The sequence below is a fragment of the Mixophyes fleayi genome, chromosome 1 (assembly GCF_038048845.1).
Source record: "Mixophyes fleayi isolate aMixFle1 chromosome 1, aMixFle1.hap1, whole genome shotgun sequence".
Lineage (NCBI taxonomy): Eukaryota > Metazoa > Chordata > Amphibia > Anura > Limnodynastidae > Mixophyes > Mixophyes fleayi.
Genome location: NC_134402.1, coordinates 459,478,098 through 459,492,797, shown reverse-complemented (window position 1 = coordinate 459,492,797; position 14,700 = coordinate 459,478,098). Strand labels below are relative to the sequence as shown.

The window sequence follows — 14,700 nt, the reverse complement described above, 5'->3', positions numbered from 1 at the left end:
GCACTATCCCTGCGTAATCCCTGCACTATCCCTGCACTATTACTGCACTATCCTAGCGCTATCTCTGCACTATCCTTGCACTATTACTGCACTATCCTAGCGCTATCCCTTCGCTATCCCTGTGCTGTCCTTGCATTATACCTGCAGGATCGACTGCTAGTGTTATTTAATGCTGCTGGTTTTGAGCAGGAAGCGATTTGAGATGAGTCGGACTCATTGTATACAAGTATATACACGTTTTTCCATCCATCTTTTCCCTGCGCACATTCTGAGAACATATGTGTCCAGCTAGAGATGTACTTACATTTCCCCAGTCCAACCCCAGCACAACACTCAGCAGAAGGAATTATCTTCATCCTCCCAACTCTGTTCATAAACTATAAATTAGGTGAAATGCAAATTTACAGATACAATGCGGAATGATGAAGTATAAGTGGCCTGGAAGATGGTGTCTCCGGCACGTCACACCTACGAGGAGCAGACTGTCCAACCACAAAACCTGATTTATGCTAAATTTCATCTGATTTCCATCACCTCTGCTCTTTATTAATGTTGTATCAAAGTAGAAGGTCAGAATTATATGGGGATTTATCTTGAAAATAAAGTGAAAGTCATAGATCTCAAATGGCCATTTATCTTTCATATATTTGGCAAAAATGTTGCCCTAAAATGTCCTAGTTTACTCTGAACACAGACACCCGTTATTAGTGCCTCGTCTGCATCATTTTATAAAGAAAATATTAAGAATAATAATTATTATGTTTTAAGCTGTACTAATGAATTAAGATTTGGAAAAACAGATCTCGTTAAATTTTTCTTATTTAATAACTATACCTAATAATATGACACAACATGAGTTTGTTCTGGTTTGCCAGTTGAAAAATGTACAGTAATATCAGAAATCTCTACTCAGCATATACCGACCAGTGCTCTGCAGAATGAAAGCGCGTTTCGCCAGATTGAAACAACTACCTAGGTTTCGGATTCTCCAGAGCGCTATCAGATTGTTTATCTTTGTATGTTCCGGGAGTGTTGTCAGCAATTCTCTACCACAGAGCACAGGACCGGTATAGGATATGCTACATTTGTTATATTAGAGTCCTGAGGCTTAATTCATTAAGGAACGTAAAAGCAGATATGTGTCGTATTTGGCTTCCAATCGCTGTGCACAATCCAAGAAACAGACCATCCGCCAGTCAACATAGCAACATCCAACTCATCTTCGAGCGCAACAGACCCTTACTACGATTTCATGGGCAGAACCGGGAGGGGACTGGGTGTATGCACGTAGTCAATGTACAGTAAGGGCGCGCTGAGCTCGAGCACACAGCGTCCAATTCAAGCTTTGGGCATCTCTCAGGTACGTGTTTTTCTGTCTTATCACTGGCACCAGCTACAGGTCAGGAGAACGTACTGATTACTAGTGATGACGGCTGTGTATGAATGCTACAACGTGTCTACAATCAGGGGCTAATGTAAAAAATACATTTTATGTACAATAGATATTAATAAGATCCTAGTAAATGCATTTTATGTACAGTAGATATTAATGACATCCTAATGAATGTAATTCATGGGGGAAAAAAAAAAAAAACAACACTTTTTTATGGTTTATCATTAATGACTATATTAGTAACAGGTAACTGTGACAGGACGGACGGCCTATGTCACCCTGTCTGTTGTTGCTGGGAACCGGCTGGGCTTACTTTGCCACCGTTCCCTTTCGTTATCCCAAATGCGCTCTCCTACCGCAGTAGGAGGGGCTTATAATGCTGCCACCACTGAGCTCCTTTATGGCACTCAGAACCACGTTCCTTCTGGGTAACTGTCACTGCTAGTGCACTCCTGTGCTGGTACACTTGGGCTGGTAACTCCAGACCTCTTACTATGGATCCGGGTTGCTGTGGATGGATCCTCCCTGGCCTATCGCACTGACCAGAGCTGCAGGTAGCAGGCAGAGCAGTGATACTGGAAAAGCTTGGGTCCAAACCTCAGAATCAGCCGGAGAACGGATTAGATTTAGGGTCTAATCAGCAGGTCACAGGATTACTGCAATAATGAAGAAGTTGTCAAGCAGGTCTTTGAAGCAGAGTGATGCTCAAGTGTCCTAACAAGGACAGTCCCACTGATTTTAAGGTATCAGTGGTCAGGTCAGATGGTACATCAGAATGATACATTACATGCTCACACAGCTCATCTTTTATACAGTTCCGAAATAGTCTATTTTTAGAATCAGGATGTACTCTATTTACACAAACATGGATTTACATGCATTGCAAAGCCACTAATATTTATACTTAGCTATGAAATTCTTAAAAACCTTGCTGTGATATCCTGCATCTTTGTTTGAGATGCAGGAAATGTAGCAGCACGTTTTAAATTAAACCTTCCTGTCTCCAAGTTAAACCTCACACATCAAAAAGGCCTGATTACCATTAAACCTTTTTGTTCCAACAGCTGCAGAATATACATCCCAAAAACAAGTTTAAACTTCTAACAAGTCATTTTCCCACATCACAATACAAAGCAGACTTTCTAAACAAAGGCTTATTGTATCAGCTATATACATCAGAAATAAGGGGGTAAATGTATCAAGCTGAGAGTTTTCCGGCGGGTTTGAAAAGTGGAGATGTTGCCTATAGCAACCAATCAGATTCTAGCTATGATTTGTAGAATGTACTGTATAAATGATAGCTAGAATCTGATTGGTATTTCAAACCCGCCGGAAAACTCTCAGCTTGATACATTTACCCCAAGGTGTTTGCTTTTGAAAGGTTACAACAGGAAAACCAAATTTTGTACCCTGGTCTCAGAAATAACGATTTCCTATCTCACAATATACACAATATCAAAAAATAAGTGCATTTGCTATTTATATAAATAAGTGCCCTGCGCTATTTGCTTTAAATACATTTTTACCAAAAGTTATTTAATAGTGATCCAGTAACAATTTTTTTTTTCTGTGCACTCTCTTGGATAATCTACATATATGTTGGACGTATCCTGCAGTATATTGTCTGTTAGACCAGTACCTTTTCTGCGCCTTAATGAATCAGGAGTTCAAGAGACGTTCCTCCTAACACCAATGTATTTGTATGGATCTGTGCGGGTTGTATCGGAGACATACCTGGATTAGTAGAGGGAACAGCAGCCATCAAGGTCTGGGCATCTCTCTGGCAACGGCAAATGACACCATTCACAATCTCAGGACTCTGCCCCCTCACTGTGAATATTTCCTCATTGTTCGAGACCTGTATGGAAAACTCTTCATTGTCTTCCAACTTCTCTTCTGCTGACTCCACCGATGAGCAGATACATTTGCCCAGGTTACGCCGTTGTATTCTGTTGTTATAATCTTTTCTAGCTGTGAATGTGACAGGGTTGTTTAGTCTTCCTGGGGGTCGTACCTCTGGGTCCCCCCGCTTCTCTTCAGAGACCCCTAGATGTAAGGGAGACTTACTGTAAATCATGTTCACCTTCAGCTACCTCTGATTACACATATTACTTTTTATTTATCAATATAACTAAACAGTTTACTTGGCACATAAATACAATGGATATATAAATAGCATTGTTCAATAAACATTATTACTCTATTTAATATGTGATCCACAGTAAATATTTAGTGACTGAAAAGTTATCACTCCTTAATGACCGCTTTTCTTCAGACACCCCTAGATGTAAGGGACAGAATTAATTGATGGCAGGAGGTGAACACGGCATTATCGATGTTCCATCTGGAATCTCTGTGGGTATCAGCCCTTATAGAGAATTACAATATTTGCATTTTGTAGTCATTTTTGTTGCAACATAAATAATAAGATCCAAATCCTGCATCACGTGTCCTCTTCCACATAACACGGGGAGGTCACATGTAATATCAGAACAGGGGGAATATGAAGTCTGCAATACGTGGCTCCTCTACACAATGTAAGAAGGCCACATCCTAGATCAGAGCAGGGGGGGACATTCAGTCTGCACTAAGTGGCTCCTCCCCACAATGCTGGAAGGTCACATCCAAGATCAGAGCAGGGGGGACATGCAGTCTGCACTAAGTGGCTCCTCCCCACAATGCTAGAAGGTCACATCCAAGATCAGAGCAAGGGGGACATGCAGTCTGCACTACGTGGCTCCTCCGCACAATGCAAGAAGGTCACATCCTAGATCAGAACAGGGGGGGACATTCAGTCTGCACTAAGTGGCTCCTCCGCACAATGCAGGAAGGTTATAAACTAGATCAGAGCAGGGAAGACATGCAGTCTGCACTATGTGGCTCCTCCGCACAATGCAGGAAGGTCACATCCTAGATCAGAGCTGTAGGGACATGCAGTCTGCACTACGTAGCTCCTCCACACAATGCAGGAGGGTTATAAACTAGATCAAAGCAGGGGGGGACATGCAGTCTGCACCGTGTGGCTCCTCCGCACAGTGCTGGAAGGTTATAAACTAGATAAGAGCAGGGGGGGCAGGCAGTCTGCACTAAGTGGCTCCTCAGCACAATGCTGGAAGGTAACATCCAAGATCAGAGCAGGGGGGGATGCAGTCTGCACCACGTGGCTCCTCTGCACAATGCAAGGAGGTAACATCCTAGATCAGAGCAAGGGAGACATGCAATCTGCACTACGTGGCTCCTCCACACAATGCAGGAGGGTCATAAACTAGATCAGAGCAGGGGGGCCATGCAGCGTGCACTACGTGGCTACTCCGTACAACGCAGGATGGTCACATTCTAGATCATAGCAGGGGGGACATGCAGTCTGCACTACGTGGCTACTCCGTACAACGCAGGATGGTCACATTCTAGATCATAGCAGGGGGGGGGCATGCAGTCTGCACTATGTGGCTACTCCGTACAACGCAGGATGGTCACATCCTAGATCATAGCAGGGGGGGCATGCAGTCTGCAACACGTGGCTCCTCTGCACAATGCTGGAAGGTCACATCCAAGATCAGGGCAGGGGGGACATGCAGTCTGCACTATGTGGCCCCTCCGCACAATGCAGGAAGGTCACATCCTAGATCAGAGCTGTAGGGACATGCAGTCTGCACTACGTAGCTCCTCCGCACAATGCAGGAGGGTTATAAACTAGATCAAAGCAGGGGGGAACATGCAGTCTGCACCGTGTGGCTCCTCCGCACAGTGCAGGAAGGTCACATCCTAGATCAGGGCAGGGGGACATGCAGTCTGCACTATGTAGCTCCTCCGCACAATGCAGGAGGGTTATAAACTAGATCAAAGCAGGGGGGAACATGCAGTCTGCACCGTGTGGCTCCTCCGCACAGTGCAGGAAGGTCACATCCTAGATCAGGGCAGGGGGACATGCAGTCTGCACTATGTAGCTCCTCCGCACAATGCTGGAAGGTTATAAACTAGATAAGAGCAGGGGAGGCATGCAGTCTGCACTATGTGGCTCCTCAGCACAATGCTGGAAGTTCACATCCAAGATCAGAGCAGGGGGGGATGCAGTCTGCACCACGTGGCTCCTCTGCACAATGCAGGGAGGTAACTTCCTAGATCAGAGCAATGGAGACATGCAATCTGCACTACGTGGCTCCTCCGCACAATGACGGAAGGTCACATCCTAGATCAGAGCTGTAGGGACATGCAGTCTGCACTACGTGGCTACTCCGTACAACGCAGGATGGTCACATCCTAGATCATAGCAGGCGGGGCATGCAGACTGCACTACGTGGTCTCCCTGTTGTCTAGTCACGTTACTTAGTGGTCATTTACATTTATACAAATGCAAGATTAAAGTTCCCATTGGATTTTAAGAGAACAGATTTTTGCATTTCCATTAAATTAGTTTAATTTTATTAAATTCATTTGCATATAAGTATATCTATACACACAACAGATACCAAAAAATGGGGCGCTCAACCCACTTCTGTATACAATAAACAAAGTAGAAAAGTGTTTTAGTATACACAAAAAGTCCAATTTGCAGACAGCAGCCAATCCTTAAAAACAGAGGGTGAGTCCGGAATATCTATAGGGCAAAAAAAGGACAAGGGCGCCACATAGTGTATTACCGCAATACAATATTATACAGAAAGTATGAACAGTGTGATGAAGTGATGTCACACTGGGAACAAGGTATATTGTGAACAGAGATAAAGAGCATAACCAGTGTAATGATTGGAATAGACACTCATGTGCAACACTGCCTATGATCCCAGATATAAACACCACTGAGAGTCATAATTCTGCGTACCAGATATAGCATCAAAAAATATATATTCACGCAGATGATGGTATCTTCAACAATGAAATCTTCAATCAAAAGCACTCTTCATAGATGGGGGATCCATAATAGACAGCTGGAACCTCAGATCCACATACAAATAAAAATTGTGATAGTGTAATACTGTATATCACAGATTTATTAATAAAACGGTAAGTATCAAACTTACATAAAACCACATGTAAAATGCATATAAAGGTATCTTTGGGTACTCATCTAGGAAGTGGTCAGATTTAGGGTGTATGAAATACACAGTTCTCAATGAATCTCCACACTGGTCCTATTCAAGTCGTACCACGATATCCAATAAAGAAATAAAGTTCAGTCCTCAACACGTTTCGTCCATATACAGCTGGACTTCATCAGGAGGTAGAAAATATCCATATTCTTTAACGTGTACGGGACACATATTTAGAGTATCCAAAACTAGATCGGTATGCAGCGTTGTGAGACGCTAAGCGTCAACCCACGTGTGCTACAAAACGTAAGAGACGTACAGATGGTCTGCGCATGCGTACCATCCTGTGTGAAAACCCGTTAACACACATTCCAATCGGGCATATCAAATTACCATGTATTCATTGTATTATTAACAGCACACCAACTCTATGTAACATAGTGTTATCTATAATGCTCAACAACAGATGGAAATTCTCTAATCGCCAAAGAGTAAGAATAAAAATAATAAACAGTGCATCCAATGTAGACTATACAAAGTGTTAACAACACATCAAATACTGCGGTCACATGATCGCAAGTACATATTAAAAATCAGTAAGTACATAAAATAGTAAAACCACAGAAGTGATGACTACCGATGTAACATGGTTGCATACCCTAAACTAATCAGACACCAAAGAGCATGACAAATTAACCCAATAGTATTGGGAACACTTCCATAATAACACCAAAAGGGCATACTAAGGGAGTATATGTTATATAGAATTGGTGTGCTGTTAATAATACAATGAATACATGGTAATTTGATATGCCCGATTGGAATGTGTGTAACAGTGATGTGTTTATACAGCACGCTGCTAGAATGCATCTGAATTGTATCTGGCGTGTTTGAAAACAAACTCTCCGGAGTTTGCTTAATCGCAGCTTCATACATTTGAGATTTGTGTAGCTGGAGTGGAAAACAGTCGGGAGTTTGATCTGTATTGATTTTATAGCGATTTTGACAGAAGCACATCTCTGGCGATTTTACATGAAATCTCAGCTTCATACATCTGCGAGTTTCAAGTCTCCCGAGAAAATCGCTGGGTTTTAAAAATCGGACCTTGATACATTTACCCCCCAGTGTTTGTTTTCTATGTTTATGTTTCTAACACCCTCTCTCCCCTGTGTCTCTCTGTCAGTCTACCCCACCCCTTAGATTGTACGCTCCTTTGAGCAGGGTCTTCTCTCCTCCTGTCTTCTCCACTTTCAACTCTGCTCGCCAGCTTCCCTGCTTCCTCCTCGAGGACCCTCTTCCCCCGCCCCCTCTCGCTCCCTCCTCTTCCCCCTGGGGGTCTCCCTCTCATCCGTGCCCTCCCTCCTAGGTGCCGTTGTTGGCAGACCATCCTCTCTCCTCTTCCCCCCTCTAGCTGTGCCTTGAGCTCACTGAGTTACTGTGATTATTGTTTACTGTTCTGTGCTGTCTCACCTCGTATTGTAATTTCTTTTGTCCCTGTACTGCGCCGCGGACACCTAGTGGCGCCCTATAAATAAAAATTAATAATAATAATAATAATAATAATAATAACCATTGTACTCTCTGGAACTGTGCACATTTTATAGGAGACATACCTGGATTAGTAGAGGGAACAGCAGCCATCGAGTTCTGGGCATCTCTCTGGCAACGGCAAATGACACCATTCACAATCTCAGGACTCTGCCCCCTCACTGTGAATATTTCCTCATTGTCCGAGACCTGTATGGAAAACTCTTCATTGTCTTCCAACTTCTCTTCTGCTGACTCCACCGATGAGCAGATATATTTGCCCAGGTTACACCATGGTTGTATTCTGTTGTTTAGTCTTCCTGGGGGTGGTACCTCTGGGTCCCCCCGCTTCTCTTCAGAGACCCCTAAATGTAAGGGAGACTTACTGTAAATCATGTTCTCCTTCAGCTACCTCTGATTACACATATTACTCTTTATTTACCAATTTAACTAAACAGTTTACTTGGCACATAAATACAATGGATATATAAATAGCATTGTTCATTAAACATTATTACTCTATTTAATATGTGACCCACAGTAAATATTTAGTGACCGAAAAGTTATCACTCCTTAATGACCGGACCTCACTTTCCTGTAACTAGAACAGACCCAGAAGTTAATCGGTTAGTTCTCTTGAATGCAGCAATAGCAGATATGCTCTGATGCTCTGATGTTTTTAGAGAGCTGATATACAAAACTGCAAACCTCCTGAGTATAAGCAAAAAGTTTATGGTGGGAGAACGGCTGCTGGTAGAAAGGCACAAACTGAGTGGTCACATCCACTCTGGGTGGCAATTGTGCATACTATCCAAAAAACAAATAAAGTATACTGTGTGCTTTTGGTACAGTATAATGTACCAATAGTGCACAGCAAACTTTATTTGTGTTTTGGATATTTTGCAATATTAGTTAAATTGGATGTTAACCTAACGTGCTTATTGCTGCAATTGGAGGTAATCTAAAATATTTATTTATTACTCAATTGTGCATACTGCGTGAGACTGATGAAAAATGCGTTGGTGTCTCATAGGATGGGTACGTTTGTGGGTTTAGAAAGGATTCTGATGGATTACAGGGGTATTTTATTTATTTTTTTTGCTATTTTTGTACTGGAAAGACCCAAATTCTAGGAGGGACTTTCACTTCCTCTTCTCTTTAGCAATCTTCAATTCCTTCTAATAGTGATCTAATGATACGGAGAGACAGAAGAGACGCAGCTTGCGTTTCTCCTGTTCTAACTTGTTCCGGAGGAATTCCTGGTAACCACATTGTGACACCACCTGATTTCCAAGGCAGACCCAATATCTGGTTCCAGTGTGAACATGATAAAACACATTGCACAGCCACCTCTATTGCAGGACATTTATCGAAGTCCTATCAGAATACAGTGGATTCTTACAGGTCATAGACGGCTATCATCTAGTAAGTAGTTAAAGCCCAGGTACATTATCAATAGTCTTTGTGAGCCATCAGGCAGAAGAGTAATGGAGTCACCACCTGAATCCTTTAACGTCTACTTTAGACTGGGGACTGGGAAGTATTACATGTACATCCGTCCATTTGTCCTTCTGGTATAGGTGATAGGCTCCTTTTACCAATCGGGACTAACGTGTGCTTAGTAATCCACCGTCCCCCCAATCTCATATCAGAGTTCAGCCTCTTTTTTTGGTGGGCAAATTGTTAATTGCATGAAGTAGCTGACTTCTGCTCATGTGATCGACTCCACAAAATGCCAGGAGGTTCTGCAGTACTGAAATCACATCCAAGTTCAGAAAAGGAGGGACGCACAGTCTCCACTATGTGACCCCCTCGTTCCTCCAAGGAAAGTGCTGATCTCTCTCCCTCTCTCCCCCGTGTCTCTCTGTCTGTCTACCCCACTCTTTATATTGTACGCTCCTTTGAGCAGGGTCATCTCTCCTCCTGTCTTCACCACTTTTAACTCTGCTCTCCAGCTACCTAGCCCTCCTCCTCGAGGACCCTCTTCCCCCCGTCCCCTCTCGCTCCCTCCTCTCCCTCTGGGAGTTTCCCTGTCACCCGTGCCCTCCCTCTTGGGCTCCGTCGTATACGGATCCTCCCCTCTCCCCTCCCCCTACCCTAGCTGTGCGTTGAGCCCATTGAGTTACTGTGCTTATTGTTTACTGTACTGTGCTGTCTCACCTCGTATTGTAATTTTGTTTGTCTCTGTACGGCGCTACGGACACCTAGTGGCGCCCTATAAATAATAATTAATAAAAATAATAATAATGATCTGAAGGGTGTTCAGAGGGGGTGTGGATCAATTCTAATAGTATGTGGTGTCTATAGCCTTGATTAAATGTATTGTTTATAGTTATTGTTTATTAACATGTTAATACTAAATTCTGTTGTGTTCAATCTAACTCTCAACAGCTGAATTTTTTTAAGGTTTATTCATTATTCATACTTTGTAACATTATATAATGTTTTCCTTTTTATACCATAATAAAATATTTTGCAAAAAAAACCAAAGTATTGTTTTAACTTATTTGCGATATTGAGGGCAATGTGCGGCCCTTTCGGAGGTTAGGCAGCCACTAATCTAGAAGGTCCCCTGAGTGCATGTCTAAGTACACGGCTCCTCTCTTCTCTCCTGTGACATGCTTACCATGCTTACCAGCGTGCCTACATTTACATTGTGCAAGAAGATTGAGCGTCTCAGGGGCTGTAAGCACCTTTTATAGACAGACATTGTCCATGTACTATGATTGGCCTGATTCTCCAGTGAGTGTAATTTATTAAAATTTGCCAAATCGGGATCAAATATCAAATTAATTTGCTGATGGATAAACTCTGAATTTTGTCAATTTTCAGAACTGGATGAATCGATTGACCCTTTCTTACCCTTTCTTGAAATAAAACTTTTAATTTTTCTCCTAATTTGTTGCTGGATTCAGCCTCATGTATGGGCTTCAATGAATCCTGAGACTGAGGAGACATCACAATTTATTTAGTACATGAGACAATTTTGTGCCTGAAGCTTTTTTGTACATTTGGCATAATGTACCTAAAAGAGCGCTGCTCCAGCTGGAGACGGCAAAATATATCTGCATCAATGTATAGGGGAAGGCCCAATCTCGGTCAGCTCAGAAAAATTCTTTTGCAGACTGGAAATGGCTGTAGGAGAATGTCAGGGTGACACCGACCAGTGTATTTCATCTTTATGGTTCAGATCAAAATCAAAGGACCACTGTGACTGGATCACTGATAAATAACTTCTGGTATGAATTTATATAAGTGAAATAGCGCAGGGCGCATATTTATATAATTGCATATGCACTTATTTTTTGTATTGTATATGTTCTGAGATAGGAAATCGTTATTTCTGAGACCAGGGTAGAAACTTTTTTTTCCTGTTTTCACCTTACTAAAGGATATGCATTATAACTGTTGCATATATCTGATACAATAGACCTTTGTGGATGGAGGTCTTGTGTGTATTGGGATGTATTTAGTATAGAAGTGTCATTGTTTAGTATTTTTAAGGTTGCTAGTGGAAACCTTAAATTGGGCATATGTGCAAGGGATGCTGATAGCAGGAAGTGCTAACAAAGTTTTGTGATGAAGTGTCATGCCTGCTCTGGCCAAAGGCCCATCAGGGAGTCGTTACTACTGTGTGGTCTTTTGTCCAGAGTGAATTTCATAGACAAGTGCAAATTTTGTTAGCTTTGCAATGTATGTAAATCCATGTTTGTGTAAATAAAGTATATCCTGATGCAAAAAATAGCATGTGTCTGAAATGTATATATGCACTGACTGGTACGCTGAAATGTGTTCTTCTGATATCAACTAACCTGATCACTGGGACCTTTAACCAGTGAGAGCAAATAAATATCTTGCTTTAAGACCTGCTTGAAAACATCTTCAATATCGCTGTATTCCTGTGATCTACAGATTAGACCCTAAATCTAATCCGTTCTCCGGCTGTCTCTGAGGTTTGGACCCAAGCGTTTCCAGTACCACCGCTCTGCCTGCTACCCAGCAGCCCTGGTCAATGTGATAGGCCAGGGGGGGGATCCATTCACAGCAACCCGGATCCATAGTAAAAGGTCTGGAGTTACCAGCCGGGTACACCAGCAACGAGGTACTCTAGCAGCGTCAGTGACCCAGAAGGAACGTGGTTCTGAGTGCCATAGAAGGAGCTCAGTGGTGGCAGCATTGTAAGCCCCTCCTACTGCGGTAAGAGGGCGCATTTGGGATAACTAAATGGAACTGTGGCAAAGTAAGTCCAGCCGGTTCCCAGCTACAACAGACAGAGTGGCATAGGCGGTCCATCCTGTCACAACCATGATCCCCAAATTCCAAATTTGGGGGTTGGTGGGCCTTTAAGTCCAGTAATCCCAAAGTAGTGGCACACAGCAGTCAGCCACTGTCTGAGCCTCCTGCCCACCTTAAATGTTCCAATACGCAATTACCCCTATTATTTTTCAGCCAGTAATTCACATTTGTGTTTGGTCAATACAAAACACTTCCCAGACATAGTTTGTCTATACCCAAATCCTCAACTAGCCCCTACTCTAGAAAACCTTGACTGGTTTCCAATATACCAGGGAGACCATGAACTTGGGGTTCTGCTATAGTGAAAACCAGCTCCAGGCTGGTTAGAGTAGAGCTTGTATACCTGTGGGGGACTGACCTTAACTATCAGTGTTAGGATCTCTGAAGTGGCAGCTTAAGCCCATATTAGCCATTACAACAAAACAATAAAAAAGACCATTTTTACACAAACTTTAATTGAATAAAAAAACTACCAAAAACCCTTGTTCAGAACATTAATAAATATAAAATCTAATATTATTTTCTTGTTTCTTGGAGAAAAAAACACCCACAAAAACCCCATTATGTTGTTATTTATACCAGTTCCCCCTGGTATAGTGGAAACCAGCCCAGGTTCCCTCGCCGTGCAGCACTAAGGAGCTATAGGGGCACATTGCTCATTTTTTAATTATTTATTTATGTTTGGCACTGTACATTATTTGTTTATTATCATTTATTACCGATCATATTACATCCCAATCACACTATGAAGCGCTTTACACAGTAGATGTAGTGACAGCAATCTCTGCATCATTATAGCTTACAAACTAAATTCCCTAGTGCGTGCGCACATACACACACACAGACACACACACAGACACACACACACACACACAGACACACACACAGACACACACATACACACAGACACACAGACATGTTCAGTGTAATGGTGAAGTAAAAGTAGAAATTGAAGATTGTCTTCATACTAAGTTCCTGTCTCTATTGCCAAACAAAACAAACCCTGCATCTCCTCCAAGTCCAACAACCCCTGTTGCTTCTGAGGCTGTACCCAGGAGGAAGAGCACAGCAACCAGGAGCAGACCCAGAATAAGGAAAGACACAGGTGGCTGGTGACATAGGTAATGAAAGTAGGACAAAAGGGAAAAAGGTGCTGCTTATGAGAGATTACGATCTAGATGGGAGGGCCAGAAAAAGGGGGGTGACATAGTGGGGTTAATTAGTGTGAAGGGGTGGGTTACAATAGCTGATAGGCTTTGATGAAAAATGTCATTTGAAGCCTTGGAGAGAAGTGGAGAGCCTAATTGAGTAAAGTAGTGTCAGATGTTGGGAGCAGCACAGAAGAAGTCTTCAAGATGGCAGTGAGAGGAGGTAATGATTGAGCCGATACGGTGGTCATTGGCAGAAAGGAGAGGGTACGCGGGAGTATGGAGGAAGATAAAGTTGGAGTTGGAGTATGGGTGAGGGCTTTATAATTGAGGGTAAAGAGTTTAAACCGGACTCTGTCCAGTGAAGTGACTGGAAGAGGGGAGGCAGATCCAGGGCGGTACTAAAGAAAAATAAAATGAGCGGTTGTGTTGAGGATTGATTGGAGTGAGAAGAAGTGGGGGGAAGGAAGGCCATAGAGAAGGTTGCCATATTCCAGGTGAAAGCTGACACGCAAGAGAATGAGGGTTACAGTGGTGCCCAGGGTGAGAAATAGTCTGATACTAGAGATCTAACAAAGGTGGAAGCGGCATGATTGGGGAGGGCTAGAATGTGAAGGCAGAGAGGGCTAAGCTCGAGCAACAGACTTGCAGGACAGAGGAAAGAGTAATGTTGTAACCAAATAGAGAGATGAAGGGAGGTCAGGAGACTCGGGGCAGTGGGCACACAATGAGTCAGTTTTAGCCATGTTGACTTTAAGGAAGTGCTGGAGACATACAAGAGGAAATAGCAGAAATACAGCTGGAGATGTAAAAGATGACAAGGGGGATAGGTCAGGGGAGGAGAGGTAGAACATGGTGTCATCAGCATAGAGGTGATATTAGACTCAAAGAGCTGATGAGTGTACTGGAAATTGGGAAGAAGGGAAGAAGTATACTAGGAGGATGGGGCCAACAACTGAGATGGACAGGTAGGAGGACAGCAAGGAGAGGACAGTGAAAGGCAGGCCTATGGAGGGGAGGATTTGTGGGAGGAGAGGGTGGTCCACAGTGTCAGAGGCAGCGGAGAGCTCCAAGAGGATAAGTAAAGAGAAATCACCCTTAGATATTGCAGTGATAGTATTATTAGTGACTTTGAGAAGGGAAGTTTCTGTGGAAGAAATAAAAGCAGATTTAAGTGGGTCAAAGAGGGAGTGAGAGGGGAGGAAGGTGGTGAGGCGGTTGTGGGGAGAAGAGATAGGGGAGTAGCTAAAGAGTGTGTCAGGGATGAAAGATAGTTTTGGGAGAGACAAGGGTACGCTTGAACAAT

At 42.9% G+C, this 14,700-nt stretch overlaps 1 protein-coding gene across 3 annotated transcripts in view; it reads right to left on the bottom strand.

Annotated features, from left to right (window-relative positions):
- LOC142102468 (uncharacterized) overlaps nucleotides 1–14,700 on the bottom strand; it is a 75,959-nt gene that overhangs the window by 49,221 nt on the left and 12,038 nt on the right. For 2 of the 3 annotated variants that reach the window (XM_075187335.1, XM_075187336.1), the window contains exons 2-3: nucleotides 8,037–8,315; nucleotides 3,128–3,439 (exon numbers count right to left, since the gene is read on the bottom strand). In XM_075187335.1, coding sequence (XP_075043436.1) covers nucleotides 3,128–3,439; nucleotides 8,037–8,315 — 591 coding nt within the window. The remainder of the gene's footprint in view (nucleotides 1–3,127; nucleotides 3,440–8,036; nucleotides 8,316–14,700) is intronic. The other variant, XM_075187337.1, reaches the window with a different exon arrangement.